The following is a 20,828-nucleotide window of genomic DNA, read 5'->3' as shown; positions in this document are numbered from 1 at the left end:
GACTGGACTAGTGGACTAGATTGTAAGGACTAATGAGTTTATCTCAATTGGAGGACTTGGGTTTGTGCCACCATGAGGCCATACCTGCTTTATTGTACTTCAGAAAGATAATTAGCTGACACCTGTTCCAGGTGGATGCTGCAGTCGCTGGTTCAACCACTTTCCCAACAGCAAACTGGAAAGAGAGCCAGAGGGTAAACAATGTAAAATTAAGCATTACGTTATGAATAAAAATGGCTTATCTTTTAAGTGCACAGCCTTTCCCACAGTCATTTATTGGGTTTAGATTTGTGACCTGTCACAGTGGAATTGATGGTGTCTGCTTGTATGGTGTATCTACACTCCCCTACTTCCCATTTAATCCATCCCCTCCTCTCTTCTTTTTATTTATTGAAACATGACTTATTGCCAAGTACTTAAAATTCTTGTCCTTGTGTTTAAATGTAATCAGAGCTACACCTGCCAAACCCTCAATTCCACCGCCGACTGCATCTTGTAATGTGTGACAGGGATTAAAGTGCTATCGGTGCGTCTCATGGCTCTGTGTGGGTGTTCGGTTACCTTTCGTACTGGATCAGCCTGCTGCTCTGCATGGTTCAAACAGGAAGGCCATCTTTCCTCTGGTCCTGGGTGCGCTAAACTATTTGGAACTGGCATGAGGGAGATGAAATGATTGAGCAGTGTGAGGCTGCGAAGAAAGCCTCTCACGCTTCTGTCTTTTTGATGTGCATATGTGTGCGATCAAAACCCTTATTTGACCATTTCAAATATTTCACATTGTGGCATTTTTACAGGTTTTCTTATTTTGTTGGACTTGCAAATAGGGGGAAGTAACATTTTTGGACTCTTCTCAAGTTACCACAGCTGAAAATACAAGACATGTACTCAAATACAAAGACTGTGCACACTGTGTACACTATGACTGTATTCACTTTGTAGAGTGAGTATACAGCAGCAGTGCAACAATTTAAACAGGAGACTTCGTTACCGCCTGAGTGAAAGCCAACACTGAATAATGAGTTTTAGGTGTATGCACTCACTGACTAAACTTCATACCAAGGAGTGTTGGTCTTTGCCCTGCTGATATTTGTATACCTGCTTTCCACAGTTCTCAGCTTACAGTCATCTCATTCAGTATCCTGGTTGATCCAGGTTGCTAGCCCGCTGATGCAGGCCGTCACATGCCAGATTTTGAGGATGTTCGAGCCCAAGACAAAGGTCAAAGCGTCTGCAGGTCGAGATAGAAAGTCTGCCAGTCAGTGAGGGCTCATTCTGTCGATTCCCTCATCTTACAATCCCCACACAACCAGTCACTTGTTTACCATCTGATCTGTTCGCAGCCGCACCCACGCATGGAGATTAGAGAAAGCAAGTGTGGATGTGACAGGATTATGGCTTGTGCCGGTTGTAGCTCACTGTCAAATGTCCCGTCAAGGCTTTGCGGCACAGCAGATTGGTTCTTCGGTCCTTGTCGGATGATGCTGATCGTGAAATTATTTCAAATTCTTCACTTAAAATTGAGATAATTGGTGCCAGGCACTGGTGGTTGGCAAATATGGAAGGAATAAATCTCAAAATGCGATGGTCCAGGTTCACATGGTAAACCGTTCCTTGTGTTCCATTGTTGTTTTTCCTCAGATTTTTGTTCTTTACTGCACTAAAATATTGAAAACAGACAGATGTCGGGGAGCTGTCAGTCAACTCTGGAAAGGAATGACAAAATGTCAGTAACGTCAGTGTTAATTGATTTCTCACGTCTCTCTTAGAGTATTTTCAGCCTGCTGTTACATTCGGCACTCGTCCACACAGCCTGGAGTTCTTCCTGTCTGACTGGGCTCTTCGAAGATTAAACATTAGCTTTGTAATTAATATGGGAAAGAGAGGAGAGCTGGGACAGTGAGCAGAGTTGGACTGTAGTTTCCCATGGCCCGTCTGAGTAAGAAGCTTACCACGTGTTAGCCTTTGTGAGTTAAAATGTGTAAGCCCTCGAAGGTTAGTTTTTATGTCTTGGCCCTGGTGTTTATATTCCTGTCCATCATCCTTCATGTTTAAGACAGAAAGACAAAAGAATGAAAAAATAAATCCATTAAGATTGACATGAGACCTGATTCCTGTCCATGTTTAGATTATTTATAACTTCATTTTCCAGTTAGCCTCTCTAAAGTTATATAATAGATCAGTTAAGGTACAGTAGATATCTATACAGTCACTCTGAAGCACCCTCTTTGTTTCTTTCCCTTTCTGGCTTTCTCCTTCTCTCCTGCATGCCTCCATTCCTCAACGGTCATGACCAAGCATCAGAGACTAGCCTGTATTGACTATGTTTGCCTACCAGCCTCAGATTACACTTCCTAGTTTACTGGGAAGGATAGATCTGAGTGTATGAGTAACCAGATACACGCCACCATCTCACTGCCCACTGTGAACCATGCAAATTAACAACGCTGATAACCAAATATTGAAAACCATGAAGATTTTTATAGCTGCTCTCTACAGGGCTCATGTTTCCTCTACTCTGCTTGTGGTTGGGTCTCTGTGTTATGGCTGCATAGCTGCGGTGCCTGCTCTGCTTTTGTTATGAATGGCATGAAGGTGGTAGAAGTGGCATTCAAGTTGGGATTTGAGAGGTTTCCGAAATCAAATAGCTGTGGCAAGTGCTGGCATGCAGCCCTAATTGAGCATGTTTGACATCCATAAGCAAGCAGTCTGGGCACTGGCACAGACTCATCAATAACTGTCGATATGAATTTCAGAAGAAAGACCTTTTGTTGTCAGTAAATATTCCCCTGAGTCCCCTCGGAGAGAAATTTAAAGTAATTGTGTTCATTTGCTGTGCTATTTGCACTTTTACAGCAGTCCATTTGAAAACCTCTGTCATGGTTGGAATGAGTCTAATACAGGCCAGTATATTCAGAGATGTGATGAGGCTCAGATTAAGTTTAGCTCACTCTCTTTTCGAACAGAATTGAAGGTTTCCTTGGCAGCATAGCTGAGCAGACTTGGACCAATATTAATCAAATCACTCGGAGAACAATGTTTTCTGATCTACAATTAAATTAGCCTTTCAGAAAACACCATATGAAGCTAGGTTTGTGCTCTGTGCAGTGTCCCCGGTGTGAGGGTGTGTGCGCCAAAAATGACATCATCGAGTGGGTGTGGGTTTGGTGCTTGGTTGTGGCCGTCTGAATTTTTGTAACTAGGTCCATCTGATTGTGCGACAGTAGTTATTGCAAAAGTAATTACTACACTGCAATGTACACTGTAATCACAGTAAACAAATGCAATGTTTGGTGGTATGTCGGTGTTTACTACTGTTGCCAGGCAGCCTACTTTCCTTTCCTTCCGCTCTCTCTATTGTAGTTCATTTTGTGTCTTAAGTCTTTTTTACTTATTGTTAGATGAGCTGCTGATACGCTGAACAAATAAAAGTCTTGCTTGTTGTCCCGGTCATTTCAGAGAATGCTACAACGCATTGAGCAAAAATGCGTCTGTGCACGTTCGTAGCTCGTGCACCATCTACAGAGGCCCACGCCACGATGTCTCACCGCACACAATATAAACACACTATAAAGAAAGCTTCAAAAGGTCAAGTGGTGCTGGTCGTGGCTTATTAGCTGTTCTATTTCAGTGTGTCACTAATAGGACAGCGACAAGAACTCCCAAAAACTGCATTCACTGTTTATGTAGGCTACTGCACAATAAAGGAAATATTATCCACATAATCATACTATCATAAATTCACACATTTTCACACATCCTATCTTGTAAAGATGGAAAATATTTAGATACTTCCAACATTTTTAAAGCCATAAAGATGATTTAGTATCATTTACTGGTAGCATATTATGGTCTGACATGGAGGAGGGAAAAAAAATGAGAACTGTTCTGAATCCCAGGACACCACAGAAGTGATGAATTTGACAGAGTACATGATGCGTTTCCAGCGTGCTGGCTGAGTATTAATACGTCGGCCTGTTTGGAGTTTTCTGTGCAAGGCCAAACATGAAATTTATATGCTTATCGGCTCAGAAGCTGATCTGTCGCTGGAGTTGTTTGAAGTATTTAACAGTTATGGGGAGCTAAAATGAAGTGCTCAGCTGCACATCGCAGCCTGACTGTCAGAAGCAGGAGTGATTCAAAAGCCAGATGGTTTGGAGTCGGCCGCTGCCAGAGGCAAGACGAGTTTCAGTCAACAAATGTTTGTGTGCTCAGTGAGCTCCGAGGCTTTTGTCAGCTGATGTGAATAGACTCTTTTCCCTGTCAGAAAAACCAGTGAATATGAATATATCAATGAGTAGCTTAGTAGTTTGCATAGACTCATAATGAAGAGCTGGACACAAACAAGATATCAAAGAGAGAACTGCAGCTATTCTAATCCAATGTGTTGACTTCAGCTTCATGTATGTTATCATCCTGTTGACATGCAGTGATAATGTTAAGACTGACAATCCATGAATTCAGTCTTTTCAGGTAATAATATTGCTGCTGGCTTTTCATCTGCTTACAAAGACAAACACACTTGTTACACTGGTGTTTATAGACTTTATTCTTCATAAGACCTCTCATGGTTTATTATACTACTGCTGTAAGGCCACAAGTAGTCGTATGGATGGAGTTTGACCTGAAGATAAACATTCCCATTTTTTGTTTACAGGTACAGTTTGCAGGCAGACACAGTAATGATCCTCAACAAAGCTTTTGAAACATGAATCAAAGAAAACACTTTTATTTTAGTCTGATGCCCTTTTTAAGTAGGTGGGAACACAGCCCAGTTTTATGAATGGGTCTTGGTAGCACCTTCATTGTTATGCACCGCTGTGCACGGGGCACGCACGCACCCTCAAACGCCTTTTGAAAAGGAAATTCTAGTTTGAAGCATCACAGTGCGACTACCAAATCAATGAGGGATTGTTTGATTTACTGTAGGCGTTATATCAAAATGAGGTTACGCACATACTAATAATATTTGAATAATATTTGAATGACACCTCTGTAGCAGCTGCTCTGTAACCTTGTTTCTGATCTCCCTGTGAAGGGGGGAGGGGGGGGGGGTGGAGGTAAAGAGGGCGGATGATTAAAGCTTCCTTATGATGTCAGTCATGTATTACATTTGCACTACAGTGGCTGTCGTGAGCTGCAATAATGTTTTGAAGTGCTGAAAACAGATATTTGTCCTTTGACACTCTAACCAGATGATACTACACCACCTCATAGCAAGAAAGCAAGTATTTCCCAAAATGGCACCCTATTCCTATAATAATAATTAGCCTGGCATTCTTCTGTGTTTATATTTAAACAGCGACAGTTGTGAATTTCTCATAATTGCTAGCCTTACAATTATGTGCATGACTAACAAATAAGTGAGAAAGACGAGTTTGCTTCTCTACTTGAGCTGTCAGTATGATCTAGTTACAGCTTGCAGGCAGACCATGAATAGACCACACCTGCTGCTGCATTGCTCTGTAATTAGCATTTATGTCAAACTGTATTGCAGCCATCTCCAGTGACTATCATAATGAGTACAAGTGGGGATGTTAAGGTGATCATTAACCGTCAAGAACAAAGACAAAAAACGGCAGTCTCCTTTAATGCACAGTATGTAATTTTCTGCCACTAGGCGTCTCTCAATTAAAACAATAATAAAAGATGGAGTTTGATGATGGTGTGAAGTACGGTGGGATCACCAACCCCCACTGCCATACAGATGGTGGTCTGCAGTCAGCTTCTCCCAGTTAGGATTCCTTCAGTGTTCATCGTTCAGGTGTTTTTTACCAGAAGCTGAAATATCCACAGAGGTGTCTTTACTATCCGCAGATGTCTTTTAATATCTGCAGAGGTCGCCTACTCTCCAAAAAAAGGGAGCAAGTGATTTAACACCTGTAAAAAACACTGAATAATGTAGTTTTGTGTTAGAAATCAGTGCTTCTCCAACGTTGTTCAGCCTACAGAGGACGTCCAGAGGGGATGCGAGCCAAGCTGCAGCTAACATTTGCTCAGCTTGTTTCTTTAACCCTAACCCTAACTTAAAGGGAAACTTTTTTTACCGTGGCCCTATTTTCCCATCTTTTTGTGCCCAATTGATTAATGGGGGCAACAACTTTTAGAATTCCAGTATTGAATGAGAGCGCTCTAAGATTCAGATGTCCAGTGACTAAAATCATTCTTCTTGTTAAAAGATATAGTTAAAATGACAAAGATCTAAAAAGTGTACTGTAAAAAATGTGTCTTAAACTGGATAATAAAATCAGTTTGACCACTTTTAGCAAACAGCTTCAACGGGGATGTAACGCCATTGACAACCAAATTAAATGGACTGATACCTTAATTAAAATTATGGATTTTGAAGCTTGTTGGGAGTAATGCAAGTATGTAACTCAACTGGTAAATTGGGTGTGGTGTGCTACTAGTTCGATGGACTAAATGTTCTACTTGTACATCCATTATTGTTCAGATATTATCCAGCGCTCAGGGAGAAGGAGAACATTGCATCCTGGCCTCTCTCCTGCTCTCTGCCAAGTCTTCTGATGGATGAGAGGAGGAGAGAGGTCAGGATATTAATTTCATCTCTAGGGTGCCCTCTGACTATCTGTCATCCCAAAGCTGGAGGCAGACAAAGGACAAAATTCTATTTAAGGATACACACACACACACACACATGTACACGCAAGCTTACAGTCAGCCCTGTCATCACAGTTATTCTGTCTGCTGTTCGAGCGCACAACGCCAAACTCTTCTGATTCTCCTGTATGGTCTCTCTCTGTTTTTGAATATTAATGTCATTAAACCTGTCGATTGTTTTCTCATTTCAGTCATTTATCGTTTGGTCTATTAATTGTCCAAAAATGATGAAAAATGTTGATCACTCTTTCCCAAATGGCCTCAAAAGTTGTCTTTTGGCCCGAACAACAGTCCATAACCCAGAGATAGTTAGTTTACAACATTTTATAGAAAACTAAACAACCCAGAAAAGATTCACATTTTAGAGGCTTGAATTAGAGAATTTGAATATTTTTCTCCAAAAATGACTCAAAACAATTCTATTATCGAAAGAGTTGCTGATTCATTTTTTGTCAGTCATCGATTAAGTCTAATCATCAAATCTGTGCTCGCTTGCTTTTATGATTTTTGTATGTGTTTTTTTCTTTAGGCTTTGACTTTGAAAAATAAATGAAAATCAAATCTGATGCTGCTAAAATAAACAAATGGAATATGTTGAGTGAACAGACTTGCAAAAACAAAACAAACAAGCTGCCACTAGTTTTGATATTATATGAAAGCTTTGAATAAATTCTTCTGCACAGTTTGTTTATGTATTACTACCAGTAGTGACATTGTGATGCTTACCAACGTGTAGCCTACTGGCCTAATCTCTGGTTCTATTTTTAGATTAGATGATGATGTAATACAGCCAGTAAAAAGCAAAGGCATTGTGTGTGTGTGTGTGTGTGTGTGTATACTGTACTGAGGGAGAAGCTGTGTGTGTTTGCGCAAGGGCTTACATGTAATTTGTTTGTAATGGCCTTTCATACACAATGCGATTTGAGTTGCGCTTGCTTATGGGTTCAGCAACATCTGGCTAGGTGTTCATGTTCATGGAAGTTGTGGAGGAGGAGCAAAATAGGCAAAGTTTCACATATTGCCTCCATAGAAGTTACCTGACTAAAACATACATGATATGCGTACTTGGTTGGAAACGTGTTTCCAAGGTGGGGCTCCTGAATTCTTGATAGAAACGTACATTTCTGTTACACAATTAAGGGAATTCACGCACACACACAATATTTCTTCCATATTGCCTTGGATGCCTGGCTGCATGCATTGTTTCTGTTGGTCATGTGGGTATTCGTCACTGCACGCAACTCCTAAAGTTCAACGTAGCCATTGGAAATAATGGGTTTTAGAGCACAGTGGTACTGTTGTTGTGTTGTGTCTGAGAGGGCCATCATTTGTGTGTGAAATGCTGCAGCTCATCCAGATGTCAGGAGATTTTGAGAGTCTGCTAAAGTAAAGTGAGTTGTTTTTTTGGTTGGAATTTTAGTATTGTATTTTTGTCAGTTATTTAAAAAACATTCCACCTCCTTCGTTTATATTATTAATGTGTCGTTTATACTGATGTCTTATAACCTCCCTGTCCTCCATGTATAACTGTACTCTACCAAACAGAAACACATGGTGTAACCTCTCCCGTTGAGTGGGCATATGGGTCTCCGCTGGAGGCTACTATTATTCAAATTATAGACCAGGTTTGCTGTTATTATTAAGCTGGGTCAGTGTGTAGTACGTCACAGTAGACCTGCCTCAGACTAGCAACTCACAGAATCACATGCCTAAAAAGACAGACAGGAGAATAAGGATCTAGCTAAGAAAGCAATTCTAAAACTCCAATTGAGTTTGCCTCCAAACGCTTCGCTACATTTTTAAATGCCCTAATCACGATCAGCTCATTTAGCTGCAAATCTGTTTGCAAATGTTTCCAGACTGCAGGAGCAGAGAACATAAAAGTCTGTTTGCCAAGTGCAGTGCTTACCTTAGGGACAGACAGTAAGAGGCTGTCATTTGAGTGCACAGAGTAAGTACTACTTTTGGGTGTGATATACTCACAAAGGTAAGAGAGGAGCAGACCAAGGATGGATTTCTAAATAAATGTACCAGGCAACTGAACTCTGGCATGTAGGGTGCAATGGTGAGTGAGAGCTTTGCAGCCTGTGACAAACCTCAGAGCAATGTGGTACACAGTAGCCAATGTAAGCATCGGTCAGAGGCGAGCATGTACAACAGATCACCATAGTGGAGCAAGGGAAGGAACATCAACCAGTTTTTCCTGGCAGCATGGGAGAAGCAGGATTTGCTTCTAAAATAAAAACCTAGCTTGAGCTTCCGTTTCTTTACTAAGTTTTCAATGTGAAGTTAGAAGCTAAATGAAAAAGTTAAACATCAATTAAAATACCTACTTGTACAGTCTATGGTTAATTGTGATAATGCCGGTGCTAATTTTCGCTAGTGCAAAACAGGCTTAAAACCATTAAAACAAAATGTACTTCCCAGTAGGGATGGAGTGATTTTCGATCGGATCGGCGATCGAAGGGAGGATCATGATTTTTTTTTTCAAATGGCGATCTTTTAATAATTTACTGCCATTCGATGTTAAAGAAATAATCTCTACAACCTGCGCCCTACTGTGTACTTGAAAATGTTTCTGGTGGAGCAACACGTCTGCATACAGAGCCCTTTGATCGGTGCAACTGAGGACTGAATATTAAACCCTTAATTACAACCCTGTTGCGTCTTTTTTTTCCTTCTCACTTTTTTTCGGAGGTCCGCGCCACGGACGCAAGCTCTCTTTTTCACGTCTCCTCTGTTCTTCATATTCTTGCTTGCTTACCAAACACTTTTCTCTGTGCGCCACAAGTGGTGTGCTATATTATCTTTCTTTTTAATCACAAAATATATTAATTCACGCGTACATTTGAACAACAAGTAACTTTTACTTTTACATGGCACATTTAAATCGAGAGATCAGCCTGCGTAAATGAAATGCTCCTCACACAATAACCAAAACAAAATACAATTTTGAGTCACAGACACTTTTGTCTTACATAGACTAAATAAATAAGTAAATAAATAAGCGACTGCTAACAGCTGTCAACATAGTTCACTTCAAAAAAATAAAGAGCCTACAGCCTGGAAATTATTCACCAACAGGCTGTGGCGCGAAACCTACTTTTAGTCTATATTTCTAAATAAATAATAGGCTGTAATAAACAAAATAATGTGCAAACAAAAAAGCTCAGCACAAGGGTAGATTGTCTTACAAAAATATAAATGCTACCAACATTAAATCGCTCCGAAATAATAGGCCTATTTAGGTCTGTCTATCATTAGACATTATTTCGAACAAACTTAAAGCTTAAAACAAAACATTAAGCAATAAAACACTGCAGCCTACTGTACGAAAACAAGTGAAAATAAAAAATATATTTTGCTTACTTTTGCTTACAAATTATTTGACAAGAAGACAAGCATGTTGACTTTGTCTGGCTTTAGCAGACTGCGGTACCGGGTTACAACATTCCCCGCTTTACTGAAAATGCGCTCCGAAGGCGTGCTAGTCGCGGGAATGCACAAATATTTCTGTGCCATTTTTGCCATGAAGGGAAAGCGGCTTCCGTTCCTCCTCCACCATTCAAGGGCATTGGTTTCTCCATCAGCTACCTCTTCTTGGAGGTAATTTGCCATTTCAGCGTGCGCTCGCTGCTCCGGCGTTGCAACGACAGCAGGCTTGACTGTGCCAAGAAGACTGCCCAGTGTTTTTTTCTTTTTGGTTGGCTGGGTGGTTCCTGCATCCTCCTCATCTGTGACTCTCACAGGTGGCCTGGGGGTGTCCCTCTTCCAGAACAGCACCATTTCATCCTCCAGCTGGCATCTGATATAGTCCAGGTCGGCAGCACTCATGTGATGGGCCTTGTACCGCGGGTCAAGGAGGCTAGCTGTGCGCATTAACTGGATGGTCTTGTCGTTGTCGTATCTGTTGTCGAGCTGTTCCAGGATTGTTCGTTTTATATCTGCCGTCAGTTTGACATCAGTGTCTTTCTCCTTGAGGGTATCTTTCATGTGCAGCAGAGGCAGCAACGATGAAATGGTGACGTCACGCTCACTCGACATAATGTCTGTAAATTCAGATACAGACTTCAGTCCCTCTTTGACAGCCTCCAGCACGCTTACATCTTGCCAGCTTATGGTTGGTAGTGTGCGCCGGCTCCTGTCGTCGGCAAAAACCCTTCTGATGTAAGGCAGCAGGGCCAGGATCCTCTCTGTCATTGCATACTTGCTGCCCCAGCGCGTTGCGCAATCCTGTTTTACAAGGGAAAACATAACGGGGAAATATGGTAATTGGCTACGTAAGAGCAAATAGGCGTATTGATACTTTCTAAATGCCCTGTCCCCTGTGTAAAAGTTTTTTAGCTATTTGTTTTTGTATGTAGACGTAGACATAATGATCAAAATAGCCTATATGTTTTATCATTGGTTATTCATTTACATTAGCCTATTTTTATTTTTTGAATGACAATACTCCATGCTGGCGAGCAATGGTGTATGATTTTAAACAGAAAAACACCAGATGGAAACAGTTTGCTATCGCTTGGTTTAAAAAAACGGCTATGTTTGTAGCAGTGTAAAAGCCACAATTTGGCTACTTTTGTTTGTATTTGTATTTTTTAGGCTATGTTATACTTACAGTTATCAAAGAAAGCGGTTTCTTTATCCCCTGTTGCTCTTGTTCTTTCCTGAGTTGTTGCCGCCTTTGCCAGCTGTGCGAAAAGGCTCCGTTTATTTGGCGACACACGCCAAAAGCCCGCTCCGTTTTGGCTTTCTCTTTATTTAAGGCATTGTTGACGGCCAAGTTCAAATTATGCCCGAAACAGCTGATCCATGGCCACTTCAGATCACGAACAGCTGCAACGATGTTGGCTCCGTTGTCGCTTGTGATGCAGGCCACTTTCTCCTCTCCTACTCCCCATGCTTGCAACCCATCCTGGAGTGCTTCAGCGAGCACCGCTGCGGTATGACTCTCCGGTGCAAAAGCTGTCTCAAGACATTTGGATTTTAATGTCCAATCTTTGGAAACATAGTGAGCGGTTATGGACATATAGGGGGACATGTTTATGCTCGACCACATGTCGGTTGTCAGAGCAACGAAGTTGGCCTCTTTTAATTCGCTGGTAATTTCCCCTCTCAGCTGATCATATAGTTTCGGTATTGCGGTCTCCGAGAAATATTTCCTGCCAGGCGGCTCATATTGCGCATCCAGTGTAGCTAGCATATTCTTGAAACTTTCTCTCTCAACCGTCTGAAATGGGACGGACTCCTTCGCCAGATATCTTGCAACAGCCGTTGTACACTGGGCCCATCTTTCGCTGCCTTGATTGTATTTTATGTATTTTGCAAAAGCTGCCGATATTGAGGGCTGCCGAGACGCATTTGTGCTTAATCGGGTTGCAGCACTTGATGTAGCAGTGCTGGTTGGGGGCAGTTTTGCGGCCTCGGAGGGGTGATGAACTCGTATGTGCCCAAATAAATTTGTGGTCTGCTTATCCTTCACAGGCACACATTTTGTGCATATTGTGCAAATAGGTTGCGTTAGGTCTGTAGGCTCACCGTTGACATCCGGGTAAAATTTAAAATGTGCCCAAATAGCCGATTTTGCGTTCTTTTTTGGCACCAAATTGCTTTCGGCCATGTTAGCGCCAGGCGAGTTTCTTTTTTGTTGTTTTTTTTTTTTTTTTTAAGCTGACGTAACTGCGCCCGCCCTCTCAGCCGATCGGATCGCCTATCGGCGATCGCCAGTGACTACGATCGGATGATCTGAAAATAGGGACGATTTCCCATCCCTACTTCCCAGAAAACCTGAGCATCCGACTCTTTAGAGGGTCTTTTAGTTCAACCAAATGCTGAACAATACTTTTTTAGACAACCAAACTGTTACAATTAACTTTGATCAACTGCAACTGAAAACACTGAAATAGTGACGCCTATAGCCCATAAATCTGGGGCATGACATGGTTACGTTACCTGATCACTGTTGTGTGGTAGGGACTTCTCAATCACGACATGAAGCATACCCTTCTTTACAGGAACATCCCACATAAAGGAAAATATTTGTGTCCCTGCTGTGAATGGGGAAGGTTGCTTCACAAGAGACTAAAGTTGGTACTTGAAAAGAATATTTGTTTTCACAGTAAAGAAAATTATTATCCCCCTGAGACCAGATTTCAGAGGCAAAAAATGGTGTGCTCTTTTTAAGTATGGTCTCCTATGACATGCTTTTTTCTCCGCCTCATAAAACAGTCTAAATGCTGATGAATTGTGATCTCTTTGCCTGTCTTGTGTTGTTAAGTTGAAATGGGGTCAAAGAGCAGGGTGTGAGAATTCAGGGCAGAATTGATGGGTGTGTTTTTGTTTTAAGGTGTTCTCCTGTCTGCCTTCAGGGCTCCTCTGTGGGGACGTTTCTGGCGCAGGCTCCGCTGTCAGGGCAGGAAATGCCACCAAAATAAAACAAAATGCACAAGATGATATCTCCACTGTCAGGGAAAAAAGACCACAGAACTATCTGCTGTCATAGGAAATACAGTGTGATTTTGTCAATGAAATAATTATACATGAGTATCCTATGAATTCTTTAAATATAGTGATATAACAGGGTTCAACATTCATGTTTTTTGACTTATCTGGTCAGGGAGGTGTTTCAGAAAAGTAGTTTGTTAGTGGTCATCAAATAAAAGCAAAGACTAAAATGATATAGAACAAGGAAACAGAGTGTTATAGAAGCGAAGCAACAAATATTCTTGAATAACTAAAATGATACGATCCCCTACATTTCTATATTTTACACTAAATTTAGTTGATTAGCCCACAGTTTTTTTTTCAAATAATGGAATAGACTCCCTAATCTGATGTCATATACATTTTTAGACTGATTTTATCCACTCCAAACTTCCTGATTTTGCTTATTAATGTTTGTTGTTCTCGAGAGTATTTATGCGAGTGAAAAACTCCATTGATTCCTTTGTTTGATAGTGCTCACATAATCCTGAGGGATGTTTGTTTCACACAACATATTACTAGCTGACTCAATTCTTGATTGGCCAACAGCGCATGCCAATTTTCTCTGATGCGAGCCCAGGAATGCAACTATGCTATGTGCACGAGAATGAGAACATAATTTATCATACAGTGATCTTTTATTACTTTTTTAGTTTATTTATTTATTTTAAAGTTACCAGATTTACTAGCCCAATGTGGCATTTTATTTGCCCTGGGCAATCAGACCGGTCAAGCCTTAATGTTGAACCATGTATATCTGTCAATATACCATGTAAAGAGATTGACTGCCAATATGACAATACATATTGATTCAGTAATTATCGGCTGTCACCATAACAGTATTTAAATATTGAATTTATTTTGCTAACTTCCAGCACAAAGTGATTAACTCAATGTATGTCTATTTAGCAATATTTATAGATTGCATTGTTTTCCTTTTAATTCAAAATGTCGGGGTCAAAATTTCTCTTGGCAGACAGACAAACTATTTAACTGATATCAGGTGAATTTGCTGACAATTGATAGCCTGTTTTTGGTTGTATTTAAAACCGTTAAAGACTCCAGCCTGAACGGTATTATATTTTGTTATATAATAGGTTACTTTAATTGGAGTTGGCAATTGTTGATCTCTTTGACACTGAAAAACGTCATTATAGTTTTCACTTCATCTGTTGCACCTTCACTCTCACTCTGGATTGTTGCTGTGGACGCATGCTGCGTGGATTAGATACCACGCGCCAAGAAAACGACTACTGAGGATGTGAAGCTTACATACTGGCCTTTTTGTTTGGCAAATAACCTTGAAATTCTCCTTTATCGTTCGCAGCGTGCTATCACACGCCTCCAGCACTTACCAGACACTGAAGAAAATGCAAGCCTGACTGCATATCAATGTGCTTTGCTCTGCAATCAGCTGTAGCATCTCACATTGTTGAGATAGACAGGAACATGCCTCAGATGCCTGACTGGTGTTTGAGTGACAGCTGTGACTAATTTCGTGTCGACTCCCAATCTATCAGAGCGTCTCTAATTTGGTTTGCTTGATCAATATTTACATTACTGTCTGTTCTCTACTGTCACACAGAGGAAGAGGAAGAGCTTTACTGTAATTTGCATTAAGTAGGGGGTCTGTCACAGATGATTTATCAAGCCAGACCTCAACTGCTGCAGGTGTAGACGGCCTTTACTGTTAAATTGTTTTTAAGGTGATAGTCAAGCCATGCACTTACACCGACAGACTATGCTGTGAGTTTCAGTGGGATGAAGGAAATGATGTAGCCAGTTAAATGGCTGTGTTGGATGAGGTCCTTTCAGTGTGTGCTGTTGGCGCTGAATCTTCAGTCCTGACCCTGACTGACTGAGGCAGAGCCAAACCCAGACTCCGCTGCTTTCACTGCGGTGAGGAGTTGGCAGGGTCTGAAAAGGAAGCCTGCTGACCTCTGTACCTGCCTCCTTTTCATCGTGTGTTTGCCTGTGGGACCAGGACTACATTAGTTTCCATGAACTAGCTCAACATCCTGGACAGAGAAAGGCTGATGGTGGAAATATTGCTCAGGATTTTAGAAAATGTCATGAGTCATGTCTAGGGTTGCAAAGCGGCGGAACAATTCCCATACATTTCCGGTATATTTCCAGAAACTTTCCATGGGAAGTTATGCTGGGGAATTTTGGAAATATTCAAAGTTGGAAACTTTCCATGGGAATTTATGGGAATTAACAGGAATTAACTGGAAATTTGGGGTAAATTATACAAACCGTATCAACTGTATACATTTTTTGAAAAATGACTGATTTATTTGTGATTAGAACATTAATCAATTTTTTTATTGAGCAACAAAAACATGAATGTTGAGTAAATAAACATATGTACAGTGCATGTAGGCGGTGTAGCCCTGTAGTAAGTAATGTGCTATGTGCATGTGATTGAGGAATAAGGTAGATATTCAACTGTATTTGCATTAAATCTGGTTGTTTTAACCAAGATTATGCTACAAAATGTTTTTTTTCTAACTACATTTAAATTCCCTGTTATGGGCTAACATGCAATTTTGTAAATTTCCAGTTTATTCCCATTAATTCCCATGGAAAGTTTCCAACTTTGAAAATTCCCAGAATTTTGCAACGCTAGTCATGTCGTCACCTTTGATGTCTCTGTCTTTAGAGCAAAGGATTATACCCCAAACACAAACACTTAATCTCTGTTTTATTGACGTGCCATGCACCGATCAGTTGCATAATGATGTTCTATCGACTCAGCTGTTCCTCATCACAACTATTAGAGTTGTTACTTATAACAACTGTTATGAGTAACAGCTGACACCATCTCACTTGCAAACATAATCTTAATGTTTTGTATTTTTTCCTAACTGATGTTGACGCTCAGAGTAATCTTTCTTCATGTTGCATGACAGTCGGTTGCGTAGGGAAAACCTCAGTAAAATTATCCTAATTGCTGAACAATTGTAAACAAGAAAGGCCAGTTTCTGCTTTGTTGCCCAGGAGAGCTAATGCAAAGCAGAGCCACTGTTTCACGGAATACTTCTCAGTCTTAGGCTTGATCATACAACGCTACGCCACTTTTTGCTGTCCTTGAACATAGCTGCACTGATGTAGAGAAAAGCTGACTTTGTGAATGCCGTTCATGCTGCTAAATACCAGTTGGAATTAGTTAAGTTGTGTCAGAGAACACGTATGATCTCGTCCCCCTGCGAACATGCAAAACTGCACTGCTGCAAGTCATAGCAGTTGAAACAACAGCAAATGTCAAGTCTCTCTCATTATTTACACAGGAAGAAGAGATAAAACTGTTGATATATGGCTTCTGTGGAGACTGATTTTTCTTGAATGACTGTTTGTTTCATCGTGTTTTGGGATGAACTGGCTATTTCCTGTGTCTGGGGCACAAAAGTCTGTCTGGAGTGATCCGGTGCCACACAGACATGTCTACACACTCGTGCCCTGTGCGTTTCCTGTGTGGCTTTGTGTGGGTTCAGTGCCTTTCCTGTGTCCGGCAGTCCCATTCCTAGACAGATAAGAGGTTGTTTGAGGGCATTGCGCTGAGAAATGCAGAAAAAATGACAGTGAGATCTGAATTGACCTGACCTTTATCCTTAATCACTGCCTTAGTTGCTAGCCTGACCAGCTGTCAGCGTTCATTTCATGAAGGAGGTGCCAAAAGAAGCAACTTGTGCAGGCGATCTCAACTCGATTCTTTGCATATGTCATGGAGATCTCTTTTCAGTTCTTGTTTATGTTGGATTAGACAGTGTTGATACCATTTGTGGATTCAAGAGCTGTAATCTTTTAAGTTTGCTTTTATGCCCAATTGCAACATGTGGTTGTGTTTTATTCAGTGCTAAACTTTGTAGCAGAAAGTTAAAGTGTCTTCTCTCTCTCGCTCTCTCTTTGACAGAATGAGGATGCCAGAGGCAGGAAGTTAGAGCCCTCCACCAGAGAGAGTGTGTTCCAGGGCTGGGGCTGGACCCAGAGACCCCTGTCTGGGGGGGGGGCGGTAAAGGGCCCTCACAGCTCTGTGTGAGTCTGGACAATGGGGGATGGAGGTGCTGGTGCAACCGGAGGAGACAGGGTGAACCGGTCCCATGTCCTATTTGACAACTTCGTCCAGGCGTCAACGTTCAAGGGAACACTCAAGGCCTTCCAGGAACTGTGTGACTACCTGGAAGTAAAGCCCACCGAGTGCAGGGTCTTCTATCACAAGCTCAAGTCCAAACTCAACTACTGGAAGGCCAAGGCGCTCTGGGCCAAGTTAGACAAGAGGGCAGGCCATAAAGAGTACAAGAAGGGTCGTGCCTGCACCAATTCAAAGGTAAGCCTGCACCTTTAGAAACTGTATGATTCAGGTAAAGCTGCATGAGATGACTTTGTTTGATGGCGGCATCAGTTCACTGAGCGCTAGCTGGCTAACTAAAATCTGAACCTCAGTGTTGAGGAATCATGTGATGTTTGTGTTTATCAGCCAAACCAGTGTGTGATTGCTTTAAATGAAAGGAACACTCTTGGGTTGTACTGTGTGTATAGCTGACAGAAAATAAGACAGTTTGACTGATAGAGGTGCATACATAAGTTAGAGGCAAAACTAATTGAAAATAATCTAATGAGTTCTACAAAACTTACTGAGTCTTAGTTAATGTCCATAAATTGTGATACTTGTTTGTACATTAGTTCAGTGAGTTCTTCAAGCAATGGGAATACATGATGAATTTTCCTGCTTTAAGCAAAGTCCTTTGAAATAAACTCTAATCTAGAGGATAATTAGTGGTATCTCATATGAAAGGATACCACTGCAACATTCATTTCTGAGGAGAAAATTCACCTAATTCAGTCTTGAAAATTTGATTTGTCCCCTTTGATTTGCAGCTATTGCCTTTTTGTAAAGTTTTTGTCTATATATGTGTATCTTATTATTTGTCTGCATTTAAAGTGACTATAAAATAATATTTTTTATAATAGAAATGTGTCAGATGACAGTGTGTAAAGTCAAGGGCGTTGGTTATAGAGATGCATTCATTGAGAATTATCACTAGACTCTGCAACTCATTGTTTAGCTGTCCAGCTGCAACTTTACCGTTTTGGTTCACTCTCATTGTTCTCATAGTGTTGTCTCATCTGTTTTGAGTAAAAAAGCTCTAAAAGCCCACTGTGCATTACCTGCTCAGCACCAAAATGGTAAACAGACACAGTTAGCAACTAGCTCTTGAACAGAGTGGAGCATTTAGCAGCTAATGAGCCAGATATCTCCCTCAAGAGATGATATAGGTCCAAAATAGAGCGAAGGTTATTACAAACATGACTCTAAATCTAATTTGCCACATCATTTTAAAAAGGTGACGGTATGATAGCGTTGCATTCACAGCTTTCTTTCCGCAGCCTGCAAGTATCCAGAAAATCAAGTTAATGCAGCTTGAAGTTTATCCTCACCCTCCGTATGTATGGTTGACATTGTTTTTACAGCTGAATGTGCATCTCTATGTCTCTAGTGTCTGATCATCGGTGCAGGACCATGCGGCTTACGTACAGCCATCGAGCTTGCTTTCCTGGGAGCCAAAGTGGTACTGTTAGAGAAGAGAGATGCCTTCTCCAGGAACAATGTGCTGCACCTATGGCCCTTCACCATCCAGGACCTCAGGGGCCTCGGGGCCAAGAAGTTCTATGGCAAATTCTGCGCTGGTGCTATCGATCATATCAGTAAGTGACTTCTTTGCCTATAAGATGAGATTTGCTCTTTTGTAGTTCTTATATTATTTAACTTTTTGTCTTTTGTTTTGTAGGTATTCGTCAGCTTCAGCTAATGCTGCTCAAAGTTGCCCTCCTTCTGGGCATTGAAATCCATGTCAACGTAGAGTTTAAAGGTCTTATCGAACCTCCCGAAGATCAAGAAACTGAAAGTAAGTGTGTCCAGACAAGCCCAAGAAAAATGAATGGAAAGAGAACATGTGTTTAGTCACAGACGTATCTGTCAAACGCTCTGAGCCTGACTCCGTTGCTGCATTTCTGTCTGATTACACATTCTCTGTTTTCTTAGGGATAGGCTGGAGGGCTGAGATCCACCCTAAGACACACCCTGTCAGCGAGTTGGAGTTTGATGTCATCATTGGCGCTGATGGAAGGAGAAACACGCTACCAGGCAAGTGTGTGTGTGGATGCAAACTGGGAGAAATGCATTAGTAATGCTGTTTTTTCCTTGACTGAGCAGGGGATGCACAAACACCACTTTTTGTTTGTTTTTTCACATGGTCTTGGAGGCCTGACAGAATTATGATGATGATCTCACTTGTGTACAGCTGTGGTCGGGGTGCCTGACCTCACTCCGTTCCTCGTGAATGAATGAGCATTTGTGCACATCTGTGTGTGTGTGTGTGTGTGTTTGTTGGTGTCCGGCTGCTACGTTCTGAGAGTATTTCTGAGGGCTCTCCCAGCGGAGCAGAATAGGAATTGTTGAATTGGCCGTCTGTTTCCTCTATGTGAGTGTTGGGGCTTCGCTCATGGCCAAACTGGCAAAGGGAAACCCTGTGGAGTAGAGTACCATGGCCCCTGTCTGTACCACTGACTGCTGCAGTAATGAAGGGAAGCAGCAGGCTCCTTGTGGGATAACCATATATTCACACAGCTTGAAAAACTGAATAAAATGTTTATGTTTTCATGATACAGAACATGTGGTTGCATTTATCATGACATATGCATTTATGTATTTGGAGTGTTTCACATTTCTAAAAACAAACATGAGTTGGCACATGAAACATTTTGTTTTATGACTTGAAGGCTTTCTCTCTGTTTTCGGGAATGTTTTGAATTTATGGCGTGAGGGTTCACAAACGGTGCACCCTAATTCCCGATCTTGAGCTCACATGTCGTCTCCCTCCTCGTCCTCTTCAGGGTTTCGGCGTAAGGAGTTCCGGGGCAAGCTCGCTATCGCCATCACGGCTAACTTCATCAACAGGCACACGTCGGCGGAGGCGAAGGTGGAGGAGATCAGCGGGGTAGCCTTCATCTTTAACCAGAAATTCTTTCAGGATCTCAGAGAAGCAACAGGTGTGTCACATCGCTTTAGGGGTTTTCGTGTTCTTTTTCTGGAGGCGACTGTTTAATACAACACCTTAGGGTATAGAATCAAACACATAAAAGTGTTAAAATATTTTTGGAAGGTCTCCAGTTGCTTTCCTTTTGATCTCAGTTATGAATTTTTCAGCTCATCCAATTAAAATGCTTAACATTAGGTTTGATGCCAAACCCGCCGCAGTTTATTGCTGACACGACAATGTCCCCAAGAGCTTTGGTTATGTGCTCTGAGTCGTGTAATTGCCGGTCTTGTCCTCTAATGACAACATGACAGTCAGCAATGGCAATAAGGAAAAGCATTGTGTTTGGTATGTAACAATAAGTATTTTGCTATTGGTCTTCCTAGGTATTGACCTGGAAAACATCGTCTACTACAAGGATGACACGCACTACTTTGTGATGACTGCCAAAAAACAGAGCCTGCTGGAAAAAGGAGTCATTCTGCATGTGAGTGATCAAAGCTTACATCTCAGTGTGATGTCTGTGTGTGTGTGTGTGTGTGTGTGTGTGTGTGTGTTTGTGTGTGTGTGTGTGTGTTTGAGAGACATTTGTTGAGTCTCATTCAGTCTCACTGTAGCAGACATAAAGGCTATGTGCACGCACAGACATCACAAGTCTTCCCGTCTCTCATTTTGTTGTCTCGCTGTTTC

General features: G+C 41.4%; 2 protein-coding genes across 2 annotated transcripts in view; one reads left to right on the top strand and one right to left on the bottom strand.

Moving 5' to 3' along the window:
* mical3a (microtubule associated monooxygenase, calponin and LIM domain containing 3a) overlaps positions 1-20,828 on the top strand; it is a 70,257-nt gene that overhangs the window by 6,225 nt on the left and 43,204 nt on the right. Inside the window, exons 2-7 of the mRNA XM_062420136.1 lie at positions 17,015-17,428; positions 18,600-18,807; positions 18,891-19,007; positions 19,145-19,246; positions 19,996-20,151; positions 20,525-20,625. Of these exons, the coding sequence (XP_062276120.1) occupies positions 17,150-17,428; positions 18,600-18,807; positions 18,891-19,007; positions 19,145-19,246; positions 19,996-20,151; positions 20,525-20,625 (963 nt within the window). The 5' untranslated portion in view covers positions 17,015-17,149. The remainder of the gene's footprint in view (positions 1-17,014; positions 17,429-18,599; positions 18,808-18,890; positions 19,008-19,144; positions 19,247-19,995; positions 20,152-20,524; positions 20,626-20,828) is intronic.
* Positions 9,994-11,821, bottom strand: LOC133981972 (E3 SUMO-protein ligase ZBED1-like). Its single transcript, XM_062420855.1, has 2 exons — positions 11,237-11,821; positions 9,994-10,851 (listed from the first exon to the last, which is right to left on the bottom strand). The coding sequence occupies exons 1-2, from the start codon at positions 11,819-11,821 to the stop codon at positions 9,994-9,996; spliced, it is 1,443 nt and encodes a 480-aa protein (XP_062276839.1).

The sequence above is a fragment of the Scomber scombrus genome, chromosome 6 (assembly GCF_963691925.1).
Source record: "Scomber scombrus chromosome 6, fScoSco1.1, whole genome shotgun sequence".
Classification (NCBI taxonomy): Eukaryota; Metazoa; Chordata; class Actinopteri; order Scombriformes; family Scombridae; genus Scomber; species Scomber scombrus.
Note: the sequence above shows the minus strand (reverse complement) of the source record. Positions and strands in the feature narration are given on the sequence as shown.